This window comes from Orcinus orca, chromosome 1 (genome assembly GCF_937001465.1).
Source record: "Orcinus orca chromosome 1, mOrcOrc1.1, whole genome shotgun sequence".
Taxonomy (NCBI): domain Eukaryota; kingdom Metazoa; phylum Chordata; class Mammalia; order Artiodactyla; family Delphinidae; genus Orcinus; species Orcinus orca.
Genome location: NC_064559.1, coordinates 96,498,564 through 96,520,047, shown reverse-complemented (window position 1 = coordinate 96,520,047; position 21,484 = coordinate 96,498,564). Strand labels below are relative to the sequence as shown.

The window sequence follows — 21,484 nt, the reverse complement described above, 5'->3', positions numbered from 1 at the left end:
CTAACTGATTCTAAATTTGTGTGAATGACCGGGATTTTTAAGCCTTTGGATGACTGGGGAGGGAGAGCAAAATTTACCCCCAAATCCTTAACTGCAGCCTGGAAGAGGCCAGGAAAATACCCCTAGTAGGATCTCTGCCCTCTCTCATTTTCTAAGTATCACTGAACTGTGGGGCCTATTCCACTTCCACAGTCTCCCACTGGAGCCCAACCACTGGAAACATGGATATCCCAGACTGGACTTCCTAAAATTGTAATAAGACCAGGGCCAGGCACCTATACTGAAAGGAACAAAAATAGCCCATCATGAATGAATGGCTCACATATCACACACACAGCAGCAGTCAGGGGGGGAAAAAAAAAAAGCTTTACTGAGAGAAAATACACAACAAATTCCAGAGTGCATCGTTTCAGCCCACTCCATCACCCCACCAGCGATAAGAACACAGACCACTCACAGTCACCACACATTCACTACCTCAGGGAGGAAGTACAGCAGCTAACATCTGGTCTGAGAGCTGCTAGGAAAAGGGGCAGGAGGAAGGAGTATCTGGGAATTCCACCCTTTCACTCCTCCCTTCCTTCCTGGCCTGTTCTAGTAGAATCTGACTGTCCCAGGATGCAGAATTCCTGGTTGGGGGCAAAGAAATAGCAACAAAAGCATTTAAGGGCAAGAATGCAACTGGGACTTTGATAATTAGTGACCAGTGATACAATAGGTGTCTGAGCCCCAGCCACCTTACTCAATCCTTAGATTAATGACTTGTCCTTCAATCCCAAGATAGGAAAAGGTGGACAAGGTATAAAGTCAAACCCAGGAGGTCTTTCCCTATACTCTTCCATTAGGAAGGGAGTTGGTGTGGAGTTGGATAGTTTAAAGAATCAAGCAGCTAAAGCTAAGAGTGAGTGTGTCTTCTGTCACACACAGTATTAGGAGAGACGGTCTGCAGTGGCAGAACCCTTCCTGAAGTCACAGTTCAGTCAAGTTTTGAAGATGAGCCAGTCTCTGGTTAGCAGAGCCATCCTGGGAACCCCCACAAGACTTAAGCAGAGGTAGGATATCTGGAGCAAAGAGATGAAAGGGGCTTCCCAACCCTGAAACCATGGTAGGAAAGCAGGAAAGGGCAGAATTCAGGATCCTTCCATTCTTGAGCCTCCTAAAACATAAGGGTTAAGCCCTAATCTCCAGTAGCCGTGCACAGAGGGTAGGCTGACCCCAGGTGATACCTCCACATCATTACTCTCACTCACTCTCTCCTGTAAGTCCCTTTATTGCAGTCATAGAGAATATATAGGTATTTAAACTTCAACAATAATTTTAACATGATACATCCAATTTTGACTTGCTTTTTAATATATTTATAGATATAAAATTAGGCCTCTAACAGTGATAGGGACAGGGAGATTGCTGCCACCAAACAACTTTTTTTTTTTTTAAGTAACAGAAGAGGTAACCACCTTCCTATTCTTCCACTTCTGTCCCTCCTCCCACCTCCCCCCAACCTCCCTCACCAGACCTACTGAGGGGGTGATGGGATGAAGAGAAGAGAGTGAAGGATACATAATCAAGTGCAAAACACTGTGATAAGTACAGAGAATGAATGGGGTGGAAAAGAAAGTGAAGAGTGTGGGATGGTTAGGGGCTCTAAGGACTCCCCAGAAAAACAGGATCCTGGGATGGGGTTGCTTGCTCAGGGGGAAGAAAAAACAATGCAACTGTCATAGAATTTTAAAAAATAAAGAAAATAAAGTCAAAAACCTAAACCAAAGAGAGAGTGGCATTTCTACCACCCCCAGTCTGGCCCCTTGGTACTGAACAGCCAGTTATCCCCCCACCCCCCACCCAAGAAACAAGGGAGATCAAAGAAAAGGAAACCCCATTCCCTACCCCAAACCAGTTAACAAAATAGGCTCCCCCCTCCCAAAAAAAAAAGGCTTTGGGGAGAGGCCATTTCTGCCAAGTCCTATGCACCTCTCCATGGAACCCCATTCCAGGGCTCAATTCCCACTTCTAGATGCTCTGTAGGTTTGCTCCCCTCTGGCTTGTCCTCCTGGGATGTCTTTTTTTTTTCTTTTTTTTCTTTTCTTTTCTTTTTTTTTTTTTAAATCTAAAGCAAAAAAGTCCAAAGTGCGTTTCTGCTGAATGTTAGAGCCTGGGACAGGAAAGGGCTGCCCAGGCAGGATCGGGTTGGCAGCCCCAGCCTGCCCCTCCTGGGTACGAGGCCTCAGGATGGCATGCACTGCACCCGGTCAGGGCCCTCCTCCTCGTCCGATGTATCTGAGGAGCTGGGAGACTCATCCGAGTCTGCGTCTGTGGCCCCAACCCCAGGTTCTCGCCAGCGCTGTAGGATGGGAAAGGCTTATTAGTAATTTCCCTGGAACAAGGACAAGCCTGTTAGGTCTTAGCTATAATTTACATGCTCTAGGCCAGGGGTCGGCAGAATTTTTCTTAAAGGGCCAGACAGTAAATATTTTAGACTCATGGGCCGTATCTCTGTCACAACTATTCAACTCTGCTGTTGTAGCATGAAAGCAGCCAGACAACACATAAATGAATGGGTGTGGCTGTAGTCTAATAAAACTTTATTTACAAAAAGCAGGCACTTGCCCAAACTGCCACAGTTTGCTAACCCCTGCCCTAGGCCTCTTGTGTCACAAGAGAAAAGACAGAAGACACCTGAGATGACTTATTTCTTCTCAACTCCTTCCCCACCCTCATGCCTTTGCCTTTTTGAAGACAACCCTGTGCATGCGTGGTGATGGAGAACACTAAGCAGACACCAGCTATTTCTGCTAGTGGCTCTTCCAAGGCTACATCAAAGCTCTGATGGGGATGGGGAATAATGGATAGGAAACCCAACTAACTCCACTTGATTCCTCCTAAAGCAGCGAGAAGTATGCCCTGGAACATTTTACCCTCTTGAGAGGGTCACTGCCCTTGGGAGCTCACTTCCCACTCCAGCTTACCCGGTGATGGCGTCTTTGTCTCAGGTGATGCATGAGGAACCAGAGCATGTGGCTATCAAATAGGTCGGTGTGGTGTAAGCTATCTTCATCCCGTTCCCGCTTGTTCTTCTTAATCACCTGGAACCAAAAAGGGTTGGGGAAGTGGGTAATGAATAGGAACCCTGGACCTGATCAGAAAAGGCTGGTGTTCTAGCCCAGTAAAATCTTCCCTTAGAAACTACTGAGCTGGAGTATAGCTAGATTCGACTAAGAAAGGATGCCCCAGGTTCATCCACTGAGAAGATGGATGATTCTTCCTAAAGATGTCCCCTCTACCATGAACTAGATGCACTTCAAAGCTGCACCCTGGACCCCCGGACTGGGACTGTTCCTAGAGAGGCAATGACAGGAATGTGGGGGAGGGTGTTAGAGCAGTGCCTTTAAAGAACTGTACAGCAAGTTATTCCTTCCTATGACAATGAAAACTCCTAACAGTATGTGGATAAGCAGAAAGAAGAAATCTATAGTCAGCTACTTACATCCTTTAACCCTGTAAGTTCAGTGGAAGTTTCAGCTGTGGGTGCCCAGATCTTGACATCATGGTCTAGGCCACTGGTTGCCAGCACAGGCAGGTGAGGGTGGGGCTCAAGACAGTTTACCTGGTCAGGAGTAAAGGAAAACATAGGCTCAGGGGTATGTGGCAATACGGTTTAAAAACCACTACTCACCTTGAAACAAACAACTGTCCTTGATAAAAGTTAAGACAGCTGCTGGGAAGACAGGCCCACCCATCATAAGCCTAGGCTAAAGGGCCCTCGGGGTGAAAGAAACACTGGACACAGACTGGATATAAGACCAGGCCTATCTCTCACTTCCTAGGTTTAGGTAGGGGTGGCCTCATCCTGAGATATAGCTCTAGGGGTGGGCGGGTGACTGGCCAAGCATACTGCTGGCTTCACAAAAAGGCAGTGAGGTTCAGATGACCTCATTCTCTCCAGCTTCCAAAGCTCCAACTTGCCCCAGTCTGGAAAAAAACATCTCAGTGGCTTTCACCAAGTGGCAAATACATTTTTAAAAATGAAGAAAGCAGCAGCTGCTGCTGAGCCCCCAGAGAAGACTCAGAGAACAATTACATTCCACTGTTTATAAGAACTGGAAGAAGGCATAGGCTGGGAAGAGGCTGAGCCTGAAATAGTAGGGTAGTGGAGACACATATCTGCTTGAGAACCCTGCACACCCCAGGAGACAGCATTCTGCTGCCTGCCATGAAAGCACAGCAGGCTCAGCTATAGGACAGCACGGTACAGTGAGGCAGCTTCCTTGGGCACCCACAGCCTCAAGCTCAGCCACCCTCTGGATATATTCACTGAGCAGGAGGAATGAACTACAGCAGCCGAGGCAAAGGCCTTCTGGCTTAGGCAGCCTCCTTCTTTCCAAAGGCACCCATGCCCCCTGCTGTCTGACTTGGAAACATCAGCCTTCCTGGCAGAGCAGGGCAGCTACCACGCCACCGGAGGAGCTGGTCCCAGATCTAGCTGCTAAAGCATTTTTGGGCTTTTAGTCAGATGAGGAATAGATGGCAAAAGCATCCAGAAGGAAGAAGGTGTGGTCCTAGCCACTCCTCACCTCACCCCACCCCGTCTTGCAGCTGCAGTACAGTCCAAGGAAACAACCCCTGGCAAACAGCCTCTTAGTTCTCTCTGGACCAACCTTCTCTGCCTCGCCTGCACATGCGGAGAGCAGCTGATGGGAAGCCAGGGTCAGCATGGAAAATAAAACTGACATACAGACTTCCAATCTTCTTTGTCTTCCATTTTACAAATAAATTCTCAGAAAACACTGAAGCTAAGTCTGAGTCTAAGAGTAAAGCAGAAACCACATTTCCCTTCTTTCTTCTTTTATTCCACATATCAGCTCATTACAAAGTTTATATTTGGGCTCTTTTAGGCAATGTGGAAGAGGTTCCAGCATCTGGAGCAGAGGTGGCACTAGAGAGAAAAACTCCATTGCCAGAAAATATTATCAAAAGATATGTGACAACTTAACACATACAAACTTGAACTCGTTCATCCATCTCAAGCCCTTGCTACCCTTCTAAACTCTGACCTAGCTATGCTTGACAAGTCAGCAAAATAAAAAGGCAAAAGGGAGAAATTCCTTGGAACTTAAGACTAAGGACAAAGCCAATGGCAAGAGAGTAAGTTACATATAGTACCTGAGATGGAGCTTGCAGGGGAAGCCAACAGAGAGCTTCTGGGCCAGAATACCTGGTCACTTCACCCGACCTGTCTGCATGCCAGGACTTATCCTGTCAGTAATGCCTGAGCAGAGAAAAGAGCTCTGGCCTTAGATGACTGGGCTGAGGGATGAAGGTGATGGGATAAAGGAGCAAAGTGCTTTCGGGAGACTAAGGATTGTCCTTTCACATCATCCCCCACCCTTGCCCCGAATGCAAACAACGGAAGGACTAGAGTTTGAGCCAAAAACAGAATTGAGATACCTGGGCAAGGTGGATGAGAATTTCAAAGATCCCTTCTGGTTCTAATAGTCTACTTAATGATATAGTCTGCATTCAGGCTGGCGCTGGTGACCCCACTGCTGGGAGGTTAGCACAAAAAATCAGAAGGAGCCAAGTGAGGACCACATAGATCATTCAGCTTACACAGAGGCAAGAACAAGCCAGGAATCTCGCTGCAGGGTGCAGTCTTTATACCTCTTGTTCTAGTACCTCACTCTTATGACCACTAAAACTCAGGCCTGGGGCCCACCCATCCTACGCAAATGCCCTCCCAACCTGAGCACCTGGATTAATCATCAAACCCTGACACTGGCTAAGCTGAAAGGAGATTGGCCTGTAGAGTGATTCTGGACCACAGACAAGTGCTGGCCTGGGGGAGGGCATTCAGCCCTGCATCTCTCTAGAATGGAATGAAAGACAATAGTTTATGATCAATAAAAGATTCACTGGCCCCTTTTGACTTTCTCATGACTACATGCCTACTGCCGAATTCTCATTAAGACTCCAGTGTTTTGGGTTTGTTCACTACAGATGATAGAAGAAGACCTATGGAAAAGTAGGAAATGAAGCAGGCAACAGTGAGACACACCTTCAAGTTCTAGACTCTTCTCCACTTATATTCAAGCCATAGAAGCTTTGGGTCTATACTGGTCCCAGGTCCCCAAAATTTAGAGGAAACCAGAAGAAAGTCTGAAATAGCCTCACACCAGGATAAGAGACACACAAGAAGAAATGGGATCCCAACTGCAATGAGCCATTCTAAACTCTAAAACCACTCTGGATAAACCTCATCAAGAGATGGCTGGGTTCTTTGTAGCTCCCCACAGCTTAAGAGGAATGAAAAGGAAGAAAGAATAAGCATCTCAGCCATCCCTTAGAAGCTCTTAACAAGACTGTCTTGGGTAGTCAGTAAAATGCAGTTGCCCAAACTGCCTCTTTCTTATCTTCTGCAGTCTGAAAACCTTGTAATAGAAAGCTACTGAATCCTTCTTGACACTAGGTCTCAAAAAAGAAAAAACAAAAAAATTTATGGTTAGCTAGATACATCCTAAGAGCTGACCACCTTTCACTCCCCAACTCACGATCCTCAGGCTTCCTTTTTGCCCTATCTCTATGGAGGCTGTCTGCAGAACTCAGAGGACAGGCAGACTATGATATGATCATGGGTTGTATAGCAGTCAAACAACAACAAGAAAAATGGTCGCGGGGGTGAGCACGTTTCTCTCTCCCTATATATACATATATATTATGTGTGTTTGTATCAATATACAGACCATATTCTGATTTTCCCAACTGTCAGAAAAAATGCTCCTTCTAGCTTGTATCCGCTAATCCAGGATCTATTCAAGATCACTACTTAGCTACCTACTACAGTGTGTAGGATGGTGTGCCCTGAACGCTAATGCTTTTGTTTTGGAAAAGGTCCATGCCTAAAGATACCTCACTCAGGCTAGAGGTTCTTCCCTAAAATCCCTTTCTCCTCTTAATAAACCGTGCTGTAGAGGGGCAGAAGACAGGAAAGGGAAGAAAATATTCCATTAAAACCTCAGCACCCCCAGACTATACTGTCTTTTTATTTAGCTGGCTAGACCTCTAAGACGTGGTATTACATTGTCAGAGTGAGAATTCAGTGGCCCTGCTAAAGCCTACCTTAATGACTGGAGAGAGCAGAGAGCCAGCCAGCCCAGCACACCATACTCACCACGCCTCCCTTGTCCCCCTCCATGAACTGAATGATCTGGCAGGATGATTTCTCCCAGAGGAAGATGTGCCCGCAGTCACTACCGCTCACCACAAACTCACTCTTGGGGCCATAGAAATTGACGCCTTTTACTGAAATGACAAATGAAGGAATAAACCACATGAGAGTTGGCATCAGGCCGACATATATTTACCTCACAGGAAATTTAGTTATTCACAAATCTAAATCAGCTAAGAGCCAAAGAATTTCTTTCACTTTCACAAAACAAATCAAGGGATTATGCATGTATTATAGACAGAATAAAAATCACACCAGTTCCAGAGACTATTTATATTCTCCTAAAGAGGTCCATAGAGCTGAGGAGTTTGCAGCCCTTAGCAACAGCCTCAGTCTCATTAGTTTGCACCCTACGGAGCAGCCATAGGCCTCACTAATGCCTCACCTGTCCCAACCTGAATGGCCCCAGCTCTGCCCACTCCTAGGCAGCACTGTCCTATGCCCTAGGATTATCCTTGGTATGTGTGCTTCACTGGTACCTTGTCAATGCTTCCTGGGTCATTAGGTGACCTAAGACTGATGAAGGTATATGCCACAACTGCCTATAAGAAGCACCTGAACTGTGCGTGTTACCAAGACTGAACAACAGGGTTCCCCCTGAAATTAGTAAGAGAAACCAGGAGTCCCAACTGCTACATCCAGTTCCATACCAATCATGAGACTGGAATACTTCCTTCTGTATGCCCAAGGACTAAGATCCAAGTACAGGTTTTTCCCTCTCCTCTCACCAGCTCAAGAGAAAAAAGGAAAACTAACTGCTCTCCCCAGTCAACATTATGACAGACATCTGACAGGAGCACTAATAACAACAAAGAGCAGTGATTCCAACTTTTCTGTACATTAGAATCAAAGGGAGCTTTTTAAAAATCCTAATCAACGTGCACCCCATACCAATTAAGTCAGAATGGATGGGTATGGAAGCCAGGCTTCAGTATCTTTAAAAGATTGTCAGGTGACTTCATTGCACATCAAAGTTTGGGAACCACAGACAGAACAAAAAGGGCCAATCGTCACTGCAAACTTGGGTGAGGTGCTATCACCATTTCTCCTCTTCTGCCTCATTCAAAAGAATTATTCCCTCCTCTTCCCTTTAAGTACAAGCTCACCCCCCTATTTTAGGCAATTCAGTACCACTAACTAAGGAGGGCTTTCCCAAACTCCCTAATAAGTCTTTTAATCCTGAAGCTACCTGAAATCATAAGAAAAATATAGTCAGTCGAGTCTCCTTACATCCAGACCAAGTAACATCCCTGTAGTGGTGAGAGATGCTCCCGAGCCCTCTCTCCTCTAGCACAGGAGGGACTATGAAAACTCCAGCCCAATTAGGCTTGTTGTCACTTGGTGACAGATGGCCTACTCCTTTAGGTAGTTCTTATTTGCACAACCTGCATGAGATACTGTGGTTCTTCAAACCAACAGACTTGGGGTACAGAAACCTAGAAAGACAGTCTCACCTGTGGCGTTATTTCTGTGGCCCTTATATCTCTTAATATACTGGGCCCCATCACTGTGAGAGGAGTTGAAGAGGTAAATGTCTTCATCATTGTAACTGGCCAGGAGCTCTGCCAAGAACAAGCACACAGCAGTGAAGGCAAAGGCTGAAAAAAGCTAGGATCAGGAGTTGGGGGTTGGGGTGGGGCTTCTTGCCAGTAGTGCCCCCTCCTAATACCCAGGTATAGCACCCATCTTACTCAGTTGGAACAGCAGGCACTTCAGGTGTCTAGGGTATACTAGGAACATGCTGCCAACCCAGGGGTAGCAGAATGCCCAGGAAGATCATACCCATTAATTCAGGAATGAGTCAAAGGCATAAGAACCTGCTCAACCAAATAGCCTGGGCTTTAGGACAAGCCCTGCCAAATATCATCTGCAGCATTCTGCAAGTGCCTGGCATCTCCAAGGGTCATCTGCTGCATCCTCCCGCTGTGTGCTCACCATCAGCAACTACTCCCCAGCTGCTCCACTCGGAGCTATAGCACAGTGGTGAGCACTGGAGGGCACATGCCTCACTGGCTCAGCAGCTCCCTAGACAGAGGGGGCATGCCAGCCTAGGAGCTGGGCCCTGCTCACGTACCTGTGCCGTCGTGGCTGTACACAAGACAGGTGATGTTTGCTTTGGACTCACTGTTCACCTGCAATAAGGAGCAGATACTGACTGATGCCCCACCCCCCCATTTGTTATACCACCTTCAGGAAACAGGTTTTCCTTCAAACTCCCCTATATCCTCTCCCAGAGATAGACAGATAGAGATAGAGACAGAGAGAGAGAAAAAGAGAGAGACAGGGAGAGAGAAGAAGATAGACAGAGAGATAGAGACAGGAGAACAACTGATGAAACTTGACCACCTCGGGGGGAGAGGTCTTTCTACTGGTTGTCTTCTGTGTGCTAGCCATTTCATATATACATTATCTCATTAGGCCTTACCATCATGGTACAAGGCAGTTATCTGTATCTCTATTTTGTCAATAAGAAAACTGAGGCTAACAGAGGTAAGGTGACTGCCCAAGATCACAAAACTGGTAAGTGGTAGAGCCAGGATTCAAATCCAGGTGTCTGACTCCAAAGTCCAAGCTCTTCCCACCATACCAACAAGTTTGGGGGCAGGCTTGGGGTTGAGTCAGGGAAGCCTGGAGCCACTGGCCCTTCATGAATCTTACCAGGTGATGAGGGCAGAATTTCTTGAGTACTCCATTGTTTTCATTCTCATCAATTTTCCTCTGGTCATAAATCCTACGGTGGAAGAAGCAATGAAAATGTCAAAATTTACAAACATCCCTTGAAGAGTTGCAATTTGATGTAGTGGCAGGAACACTAGTCAGCTGGATGTCAGGACAGATAAAGGACATTCCCCAATTAGGCTTCTGGCTCAGGTTCTTCCTCAAAAATCTTCTCCCACCCCTCTTCCAAACCAAAACTCTTATCCAGGTACTTCTCATTTCAAGTAGTAATTCTAAATTATATTATTTTGAAGTGGCTTATCTCTTCTCTCAGCTTTTATATCATTTACTGTTTATCTGCACTGAAATAACATTATTATAGAGCCTTTTGCATGCATGTTGCCTCCCCAATACGGTTTATTACTCTTGGGCAGAGACCATGCTTTATGTAAGTCAGTGGGTCTTGAATCCCTTTTTGAAATTTTATTTGGCTAGTTCTTCCCAAAACTATTACAAACCAACACCTATATCTCAAGACTCACTCTCTCCTTCCTTCATTCTCATCAAGCATCAAACTACCTTCACCTTCCTCATCTTTCCAATCCAAACTTTAATCATTTGTGCAACTATTTATGACACATGGATTAGGCGCCAAGTATTATGCCAGGTGCTAGAAATATAGTGAGGAACAAGACAGATCTAGTCTCTGTCTTCACCCATCAGTCTCCTCCAATCTCAGAGTCTCATCCCTCCACAGCTGCTCTTAATCTCATCCCTCCAAGGACCTTGTTTGATTGATTAGTCCATTTCTCACTGATTAGTCCTCTTCCTCACCATTGTCCCGTTTCTAAAAATCCTTCCACTGACCTTTCCTACTCTGGCTTTTCCTGTCCTTCCCCCCTGTAGTAGAATTACTGAAAAGAGCAATCTGCATTCAACATTTTCACTCCCTCACCTCCTATTCATTTCTCATTCCATTCTAATCTAGCTTTGGCCTTCAACTCACTACTGAAGCTTCTCTGGCTAAAGTCATCAGTAACCTAACTGCCAATACCAACAAGATACTTTTTTAGGTCTTTCTCTCTTGTCTTGACATTGTTCATTACTCCTTCCCTGAAACACTTTTTTCCCTTGATTTCCAACCACCCTTTAATGTTGTTCATAGGCTTGTCTTTTGTCTACCCCTTAAATGCTGATGTTCCTCAAAGGTCTGGTCTTAAGTACTCCTCTGATTCTACATAAGGAAATTTTAAAACCTAGAGTTCAAGTATATGTGAATGCCCAGAAACTGTGCTTATGTGTATTTTTCCTGGGAGAAGGGATCATGGTTCTCCTTATATTCTCAAAGAGGCCAGAGACTCAAAAGGGAGGAAGAATTCTGCTCTATACTTTCTTTTGGTAATCAAATTCCATTAACACTTTACCACCTATATGTGGATATGTCTCTTAAATCTGTGTCTCCAGCCCACACTTGTTCTGAGTGAGCTCTAGATTTATATCCACACGCCAAATGAATGTTGTAATGGAATGCCCAAAAGTAAAATCATTCTCCTTTTTAAGCTAAGATCATTCTAGACCTACCCTTTCCCCCAAATCTTTGTTAATGGCACCATCCTAAATTCAGGTGGCCAAACCAGAAATCAGGTCCTTTCTCGATGTATCTAGTTTCTTTCCTGTCGATTTGACTTCCTGGGTATATTTCTTGACTGTATCTGCTTTCTCCACCCTTAGGCATTTTTTGCCTACATTATTTATAGTAACCTTCTGATTTCTTTGCTCATACTGTCACCAGAATTATGTCTAAAATGAAAAATTTAATGTAAATTCCCTGCTTAAATCTCTTCAGTGATTTTGTACTTTCTACTAAATAAAGTCCAGACTACTTAGTATGGCTGCCTATCACTTCTCCAAGATCCTATGCATTATACAGAAAACAAAAAAACTATGCTTCCTTGAACATACCATGTCACATCTTGTTATTCTAATTCTACACATATTGTTCCCTCTACCTGAAATACTTCCCATTTGCCTTTAATATTTCCTCTGTGAGAAAGAACAGCACAGTGAAATGGTTTCCACCATATTTAAGGCATCTGAACTGAGTTCAGATACTATGCTACTTACTAGATGAACAATACTGGGTAAGTTACTTAATATTTTTAATCCCTATATATATCTGCTTCTCCCGAATCCTCCTTGAAGGCAGAAACTATGTCTAGTCAAGTGTGTATCTAGCACACAACAGATGCTCAGTAAATGCTGGATGAATAAATGAACGAATTAAGTATTCTCCATAATCCATTAATATCTTGCATAAATAGACTATCCAGGAAATGTTTTTTAAATGAACCAATAAAAAAATAAGACAAACAGGAGACTGCTGTACTACCAATTACTACTCTTCAGCAAATATAGCAGCTGATAATCAGATTATTTTCCCTCTAAACTAAGTCTAAATCAACAGCTCTCAAATGTCACTAAGACATCATTATCTTCCCATCAAATTAGTAAAAACTTTTAAATATTCAGTATCTTGTTGTATGGACCATTCCATGTTCCTCTGTATCCAATGCTCTTCTTTATGAGGAAATCTTTACCTACCCTCCTCCCCTTTCTTCCATAAGTATTTATTAAGAACCTACTATATTCTAGATATGATGTTTGAGACTAGGGATTGGCAAACTTTTTTTTAAATTTTATTTATTTTATTTAATTTTTGGCTGCGTTGGGTCTTTGCTGCTGCGCGTGGGCTTTCTCTAGTTGCGGCGAGTGGGGGCTACTCTTCGTTGCGGTGCGTGGGCTTCTCATTGTGGTGGCCTCTCTTGTTGGGGAGCATGGGCTCTAGGCACACAGGCTTCAGTAGTTGTGGTGCACAGGCTTAGCTGCTCTGTGGCATGTGGGATCTTCCTGGACTAGGGCTTGAACCCGTGTCCCCTGCAATGGCAGGTGGATTCTTAACCACTGTGCCACCAGGGAAGCCCCAAACTTTTTCTTAAATGGCAAGGCAGTAAATATTTTAAGCTGGCAGGCCATCCAGTCTCTGTCACAGTTTCCAAACTCTGCCACTGTAGCATGTCATGGATATATGTGAACAAATGGCTATGGCTGTGTTCTAATAAAACTTTATTTACAAACACAGTGTAGACTGCCAAGCCCTGTGCTAGACAGTGGTGATGCAAATACAAAAACAATTCCCCTATTATCTGCGCATAGGACAGGACCTTGACATTAAAAAAAATTTTTTTTTTTTAATTTTTAAGACTATTTTCTTAAAGCAGTTTTAGGTTTACAACAAAACTGAGAGGGCAGTATAGAGGTTTTTCATACACTCCCTACCCCCACACATGTATCGCCCCTCCCATTATCAAAATCACTCATCAAAACGGTAGTTTTTTTTTTTTAAACCAAGGATGAACCTACACTGACATGATAATCACTCAAAGTCTATCGTTCACCTGAGGGTTCACTCTTGTACATTCTACGGGTTTGGACAAATGTATAATGACGTATATCCATCATTATAATATCATAGAGTACTTTCATTGCCCTAAAAATCCTCTGTCCTCTGCCTATTCATCTCTCTTGCCCCACCCCACCCCTGGCTACCACTGACCTTTTTCTTATTTCCACAGTTTTGCCTTTTCCAGAATGTCATACTGTTGGAATCATACAGTATGTAGCCTTTTCAGATTGGCTGATTGGCCTTTTTTTTCACTTAGTAATATGCATTTAAGGTTCCTCCATGTCTATTCATGATTTGATAGCTCTTTTCTTTTTAGTGCTGAATAATATTCCATTGTCTGGATATACCACCATTTATTTATCCATTCACATACTGAAGAACACCTTGGTTGCTTCCGAGTTTTGGCAGTTATGAATAAAGCTGCTATAAACATCCATGTACAGGTTTCTGTGTGGACATAACTTTTCAACTCCTTTGGGTAAATACCAAGGAGCCTGACTGCTGGATTGTATGGTACCAGTGTGTTTAGTTTTGGGAGAAACCGTCAAACTGTCTTCTAAAGCGGCTGTATCACTTTGCACTCCCACTAGCAATGTATAAGAGTTCCTGTTGCTTCACAGTACTCACCAGCATTTCGTGCTGTCAGTGTCCTGGATTTTAGCCACTCTAATAGATGTGTAGTGGTATCTCACTGTTGTTTTAATATGCATTTTCCTGATGACATATAATGTGGATCATCTTTTCATACACTTGTCATCTCTGTATCTTCTTCAGTGAGGTGTCTGTTAAGGTCTTTGGCTCACTTTTTAATTGGGTTGTTTTCTTGTTGTTGAGTTTTAACAGTTCTTTGTATATTTTGCATAACAGTCCCTCATCAGATGTGCCTTTTGCAAGCATTTTCTCCCAGTCTGTGGCTTATCTTCTAATTCTCTTGAAAGACAGTGTCTTTCACAGAGCAGAAGTTTTTAATTTTAATGAAGTCTAACCTATCAATTACTTCTTTCATGGATGTCTTTGATGTTGTATCTAAAAAGGCATCACCGAGGGACTTTCCTGGTGGCCCAGGGGTTAAGAATCTGCCTGCCAATGCAGGGGACATGGGTTCAATCCCTGGTCCGGGAAGATCCCACATGCCATGGAGCAACTAAGCCCGTGTGCCCCAACTACTGAGCCTGTGCTCTAGAGCACACGAGCCACAACTACTGAGCCTGAATGCCACGACTACTGAAGCCCACACGCCTAGAGCCTGTGCTCCACAACAAGAGAAGTCACTGCAATGAGAAGCCCATGCACCACAACGAAGACCCAACACAGCCAAAAATAAATAAATAAAATAAACTTTAAAAATAATAATAATAAAAAAATAAAAAGGCATCACCATACCCAAGGTCTTCTAGGTTTTCTCCGATGTTATCTTCCGGAGTTTTATAGTTTTGGGCTTTACTTTCAGGTCTATGATCCATTTTAAGTTAACTTTTGTGAACTGTGTAAGGTCTATGTCTAGATTCAGTTTTTACATGTGGATGTCCAGTTCTTTCAGCACCATATATTGAAGAGACTATCTTTTCTCCATTTGTTGCCTTTGCTTCCTTGTCAAAGATAACTTGACTGTATTTATGGGGGTCTATTTCTGGGCTCTCTATTCTGTTCTTTTGATCTATTTGTCTATTTCACCAATACAATGCTGTCTGAATTACTGTAGCTTTAGAGTATTGATAGGTCTTGAAGTTGGGTAGTATCAGGCTTCCAGCTTTGTTCTTCTCTCTCAATACTGTGTTGGATATCCTGGATCTTCTGTCTCTCCACACAAACTTTAAGAAGCAGTTTGTCGATATCCATAAAATAACTTGCTGGAATTTTGACTGGGATTGCACTGACTCAACAGATCAAGTTGGGAAGAACTGACATCTCCACATTATTGAGTCTTCCTATACCCTGGACATTTTAAATCAAATAAAGAATGGTTTCAGCACTGTCTGAACACCCTTACTGCATTCCTCTCCACAGGCCTCCAGGTGCCCACGAATTTGTTACCTTAAGCCTCTCTCTTCCCTCCTCACCTCCTCTTCCCCCAACTTGCCTTTAATCTAGTGTTCTCTCAATGTTGCTGATAAAGATAGGGGAGCAAACTGACTATTTATTGACTGTGTTTTATAAACCAGGGCCTATACCAAATCCTTTAGCAATAAATTTACATGTCAACCAATCACACTGCCAAATCTATCACAGGATTCATTCACCTGATACATTCTCCTTTTCTTCACTCCTGTAAATTCTTAAACTAACCTAAAAAGGATTTAGTGGCAGAAACTCAAATCTATACCACCCTCCATTTGCCTACCTTTTTTCTTTCTCCCTGCCCATCCCCCCTTTTTGGTCATATTCAAAAAAGCATGACTCTCTTAAATGCTCCTTCACAATCCTAAACTAAAATTCAGTATTTATGATGTGAAAGTGTTGAGGATGAGTAAGCTATTTCTCTGTATTCCCCTAAAGGAATTCCTTCAAGCTAGTGAAAGCTAATGGTGTTATGATATAAAATATTCAGCAAAAGTATTTTCAAATTTGTACTGGCAGGTGAGCCTAAAGTTCTTTCAAAGAAAGAAACAGAAAAGAGGAATTCCAAAACATTCAACTGGCTGAACTGAAGAGGTGCCAGAGAAATTGAGGATGATCAGAGAAGAGCTAGGGTGTGGAAGGGCCATCTGCTCATAGGCGATCAGTGTGCCTCAAAATATACACATGCTTTTGTCGTGTAAACAGCCTATTACGTGCTGAGAATTTGGCATGTACAAAGGGATAAAGGATATTGAGGCTGATAATAAATAGAAGATCTGAGTATTTCTCCTTGTGATGAAATGCTAAAACTAATTTCCAGCCCCACTCTCACCCTGAGAAAGTATTAGCTCTGGATAAAAGCATTATCAATTGCAGTTCTCAATACAGCCAATGCCTCCACTCTCCTCCAAACATCAAGGTCCTAGTGCTTGAATTATCTAGAGACACAGACTTTTCCATGAATCCAGAGCTCTAAGCAGGAAATGCAAATTTAAAAATTCAGTAAATGCTTGATTTGGAGGAGGTAGCACCTGAAAGTTCTGACAACTACTACCCCTTTTTAGATCAACAGCTTATCTTAAAAAAAAAACTACTGCTAAACATTTGCTATTGATCAATAGAGGAAAGGAATTTAGAAGGCAAGGGAAACAGGGGAAGAAGAAGAGAGCAACAAAGTTGCCCAGTTCTCTTGTGGCAGGATTCTTCAACAAGTTAAGATCATCTCTCAGGTATTTCTAAAAATTTAGTCCCATCCCTGTGATTATTAATAAAATTAATTACAGAATACAGTTATAAAAATATCCTCTTATTTAAAAAGGAAGATGGGACTTCCCTGGTGGCACAGTGGTTAAGAATCCGCCTGCCAATGCAGGGGACACGGGTTCGAGCCCTGGTCTGGGAAGATCCCACATGCTGCAGAGCAACTAAGCCCGTGCGCCACGACTACTGAACCTGTGCTCTAGAGCCCGCAAGCCACAACTACTGAAGCCTGCATGCCTAGAGCCTGTCCTCCCCAACAAGAGAAGCCACTGCAATGAGAAGCACACGCACCAAAACAAAGAGTAGCCCCTGCTCTCTGCAACTAGAGAAAGCCTGCGTGCAGCAACAAAGACCCAACACAACCAGAAATAAATAAATAAAATTATAAATAAATAAATAAAAAGGAAGATAATGCTTTTCATCCACCACCAGGAAAGCATAAAGTCATTCATTCTTCTAGTAATGCTTTCCTTCCTCCCTTTCAAACTGATGATCTGTTGGCAACCAAAGAAAGATACTTAAAAATAGGCCAATTGCACCATCAAAAAATCTACAAACAATAAATGCTGGAGAGGGCATGGAGAAAAGGGAACCCTCTTGCACTGTTGGTGGGAATGTAAATTGATACAGCCACTATGGAGAACAGTATGGAGGTTCCTTAAAAAACTACAAATAGAACTACCATACGACCCAGCAATCCCACTACTGGGCATATACCCTGAGAAAACCATAATTCAAAAAGTCATGTACCACAGTGTTCACTGCAGCACTATTTACAATAGCCAGGACATGGAATCAACCTGTGTCCATCAACAGATTAATGGATAAAGAAGATGTGGCACATATATACAATGGAATATTTTTCAGCCATAAAAAGAAACGAAATTGAGTTATTTGTAGTGAGGTGGATGGACCTAGAGTCTGTCATACAGAGTGAAGTAAGTCAGGAAGAGAAAAACAAATACCGTATGCTTACACATACATATGGAATCTAAAAAAAAACTAAGTGGTTCTGATGAACCTAGGGGCAGGACAGGAATAAAGATGTAGACGTAGAGAATGGACTTGAGGACACCGGGAGGAGGGGGAAGGGTAAGCTGGGACGAAGTGAGAGAGTGGCACCGACATATACACACTACCAAATGTAAAACAGCTAGTGGGAAGCAGCTGCATAGCACAGGGAGATCAGCTCGGTGCTTTGTAACCACCTAGAGGGGTGGGATGGGGCAGGGGAGGGAGATGCAAGAGGGAGGGGATATGGGGATATATGTATGCATATAGCTGATTCACTTTGTTATACAGCAGAAACTAACACAACACTGTAAAGCAATTATACTCCAATAAAGATGTTAAAAAAAAAATAGCCCAATTGGATAGGGATGGGATATAATTGTGACAAAGGGCCAGAAGGAAACTAACTGAATCCATGAACTCTGTTTTCCTCAGGATATATCTCAATAGACAGTGTTACAAGAAATGTTCATAGTAACAAAGATATACTATGAACAAAGATGTTCATAGTAACAAAGATATCACTAAAGATAAAGAAAAGTGGTTCAGGATACTGGGAGCCAAAAACCTGAAGTTCACAATGAGTACTCCCAAGTCAAATTATTTCTGTATCTGAAACCAGCATTCAAAATTTCTAGTACGTGTTAATTTACATATGAAAAATGGTGGAAAATATTTACTAAGAGAGCACTTGCTAGTAAACCTGGGTTTATGCCTAGCTGCTATGTGGAGAACTTGGTCAATTCATCAAACTTCTTTAGAACTTGATAGTATCTATAACATGTTAAGCCATCCCTCAGAGATTGCTACATTAGGGAACAGAATATGTCAGAGGAAGTTTAAACTCTTTGGAAGATGGCAAAAAATTAAAGATGGTGGTTAATGAACTCCTAGGCAATTCATAGCTTTCCATAAGGTAGTAGTACACAAGCTGGTAGTACACAATACATCACAGTCTCAAACTCTCAAAGACACAAAAGAGCCACAGACTCACCTTACAAACTGATCTCGTCCACCCACTGCAAACTGGTGGGTATTGGCAGGATTCACATAGATTGTATACAGCCCCACCTTCTTCTCCTTTTCTTTTGTCACCACCAGTTTCCTTCAAGAGTAGAAAAGTATAAAAGTTATATTCTCCAAAAGATCCAGATAGTCATGGCAAGTGAGAATAAAGACAGTAACGCACACACAGCTAATAAGAAACCAAACAGATTCTCACTTGGAAAGAAAGAAAGAAGTGGTTTTGTTTGTTCGTACATTGGAACAAGAAAAAAAAACAAAACCCACCACCATATATATTTACTAAATGCTACTTTGGAGATGGAAAAAACATGTAGTAATTTTCTGGTGTTCCTCAAGAAGTATAAATTAAAGGTGTATGTAAGTATTGCTCCTCATTAGCCTTAGCTTGAGTCTAATATGATGACAACCAATCATTAAAGAGACAATACTACCCACATCTTCCTATCCTTTACTTGTAAGTACATCTTCCCAATCATCTGGGAGCAGGGAGTGAGGGAAGGATGAATCACAGAAACAGTGGATAGAAAAGACCTTAAGGGGGACTTCCCTAGTAGTCCAGTGGGTAAGACTCTGTGCTCCCAATGCAGGGGACCTGGGTTCGATCCCTGGTCAGGGAACTAGATCCCGCAGGCATGCCACAACTAAGGAGTCAGCATGCCACAACTAAGGAGTCAGCATGCCACAACTAAAATGTCCAAACGCTGCAACAAAGATCCCACGTGCTGCAACTAAGACCCCACGCAGCCAAAATAAATAAAAATTAAACATTAAAAAAAAAAAAAGGAAAAGACCTTAAGGTCAGAATCTATCTCTCAGATTCCAGAGAAGTGTCATTTAAAACCCAGCTTTATAGGCAGAACACTCTATGACATAAATCACAGCAAGGTCTTTTTTGACCCACCTCCTAGAGAAATAGAAATAAAAACAAAAGTAAACAAATGGGACCTAATGAAACTTAAAAGCATTTGCGCAGCAAAGGAAACCATAAAGAAGACCAAAAGACAACCCTCAGAATGGGAGAAAATATTTGCAAATGAAGCAACTGACAAAGGATTAATCTCCAAAATTTATAAGCAGCTCATGCAGCTTAATAACAAAAAAACAAACAACCCAATCCAAAAATGGGCAGAAGACCTAAATAGACATTTCTCCAAAGAAGATATACAGAGTGCCAACAAACACATGAAAGAATGCTCAACATCACTAATCATTAGAGAAATGCAAATCAAAACTACAATGAGATATCATCTCACACCAGTCAGAATGGCCATCATCAAAAAATCTAGAAACAATAAATGCTGGAGAGGGTGTGGAGAAAAGGGAACACTCTTACACTGTTGGTGGGAATGTAAATTGATACAGCCACTGTGGAGAACAGTATGGAGGTTCCTTAAAAAGCTACAAATAGAACTACCATATGACCCAGCAATCCCACTACTGGGCATATACCCTGAGAAAACCATAATTCAAAAAGAGTCATGTACCAAAATGTTCATTGCAGCTCTATTTACAATAGCCCAGAGATGGAAACAACCTAAGTGTCCATCATCGGATGAATGGATAAAGAAGATGTGGCACATATATACAATGGAATATTACTCAGCCATAAAAAGAGACGAAATTGAGCTATTTGTAATGAGGTGGATAGACCTAGAGTCTGTCATACAGAGTGAAGTAAGTCAGAAAGAGAGAGACAAATACTGTATGCTAACACATATATATGGAATTTAAGAAAAAAAAAATGTCATGAAGAACCTGGGGGTGAAACAGGAATAAAGACACAGACTTACTAGAGAATGGACTTGAGGCTATGGGGAGGGGGAAGGGTAAACGGTGACAAAGCGATAAAGAGGCATGGACATATATACACTACCAAACGTAAGGTAGATAGCTAGTGGGAAGCAGCCACATAACACAGGGAGATCAGCTCGGTGCTTTGTGACCGCCTGGGGGGGTGGGATAGGGAGGGTGGGAGGGAGGGAGACGCAAGCGGGAAGAGATATGGGAATATATGTATATATATAATTGATTCATTTTGTTGTGAAGCTGAAACTAACATACCATTGTAAAGCAATTATACTCCAATAAAGATGTTAAAAAAAAAATAAAATAAAATAAAAAAAAATAAAACCCAGCTTTAAAAATGCACGATGAAAAACAACAAGCAACGGTTAATACAAAGGAAAACAGTATTAGTCTTCCCTTATTTGAAGCATATTAGGAGCAGAGGTTCTTGTCAAGACAGCTGTTTTTAATGCTGAAAAATTATTTCTAAAGTATTCTTCTGGTTGTACCACAAAAAAGGGTGATTCTTAGGAGGGCATGGGACCCCGAGGAAACCTTTAAAATTTCAGAGTTTTAGCCAGAAGATTTTGGCCAAAGAGCCATAATTTTGTCCCACCTTAAGGGTGGCCCTATTAATACTCCTCCCAGATTGAAGCGTTCATCCTGTCAAATATGACATCATAAACATTAGTAAATTTATAGAAAAAGGAAGACAGGAAAGGAAGGGACTGGGCTTTAGCTTGCTTGCTTTTTTTTTTTTTTTTTTAACTGCTGAATAATATTCCATTATCTGGATATACCACAGTATATCCATTCACCTACTGAAGTACATCTTGGTTGCTTCCAAGTTTTGGCGATTATGAATAACAGCTTTCATTTTTAATTCTAAGCTTTTGCTCATTTCTGGTGCTTACAGAAAATGAAAAGAACTATAACTATGACAATAAGTTTCTTTGTAAATGATGTTAGCATCCTCTCTGAATGGTCAAAGTCACTCCATC

The 21,484-nt window shown here is 42.5% G+C and overlaps 1 protein-coding gene across 8 annotated transcripts in view; it reads right to left on the bottom strand.

The window, feature by feature from the left end:
• Window positions 1-343: 343 nt before the first annotated feature.
• Window positions 344-21,484, bottom strand: part of DCAF8 (DDB1 and CUL4 associated factor 8) — a 45,584-nt gene continuing 24,443 nt past the window's right edge. For all 8 annotated transcript variants that reach the window (XM_033414322.2, XM_033414317.2, XM_033414323.2 and 5 more), the window contains 8 exons: window positions 18,667-18,777; window positions 9,881-9,953; window positions 9,297-9,354; window positions 8,677-8,784; window positions 7,166-7,296; window positions 3,485-3,604; window positions 2,967-3,083; window positions 344-2,341 (listed from right to left, as the gene is read on the bottom strand). In XM_033414322.2, the coding sequence (XP_033270213.1) occupies window positions 2,225-2,341; window positions 2,967-3,083; window positions 3,485-3,604; window positions 7,166-7,296; window positions 8,677-8,784; window positions 9,297-9,354; window positions 9,881-9,953; window positions 18,667-18,777 (835 nt within the window). In that variant the 3' untranslated portion in view covers window positions 344-2,224. The remainder of the gene's footprint in view (window positions 2,342-2,966; window positions 3,084-3,484; window positions 3,605-7,165; window positions 7,297-8,676; window positions 8,785-9,296; window positions 9,355-9,880; window positions 9,954-18,666; window positions 18,778-21,484) is intronic.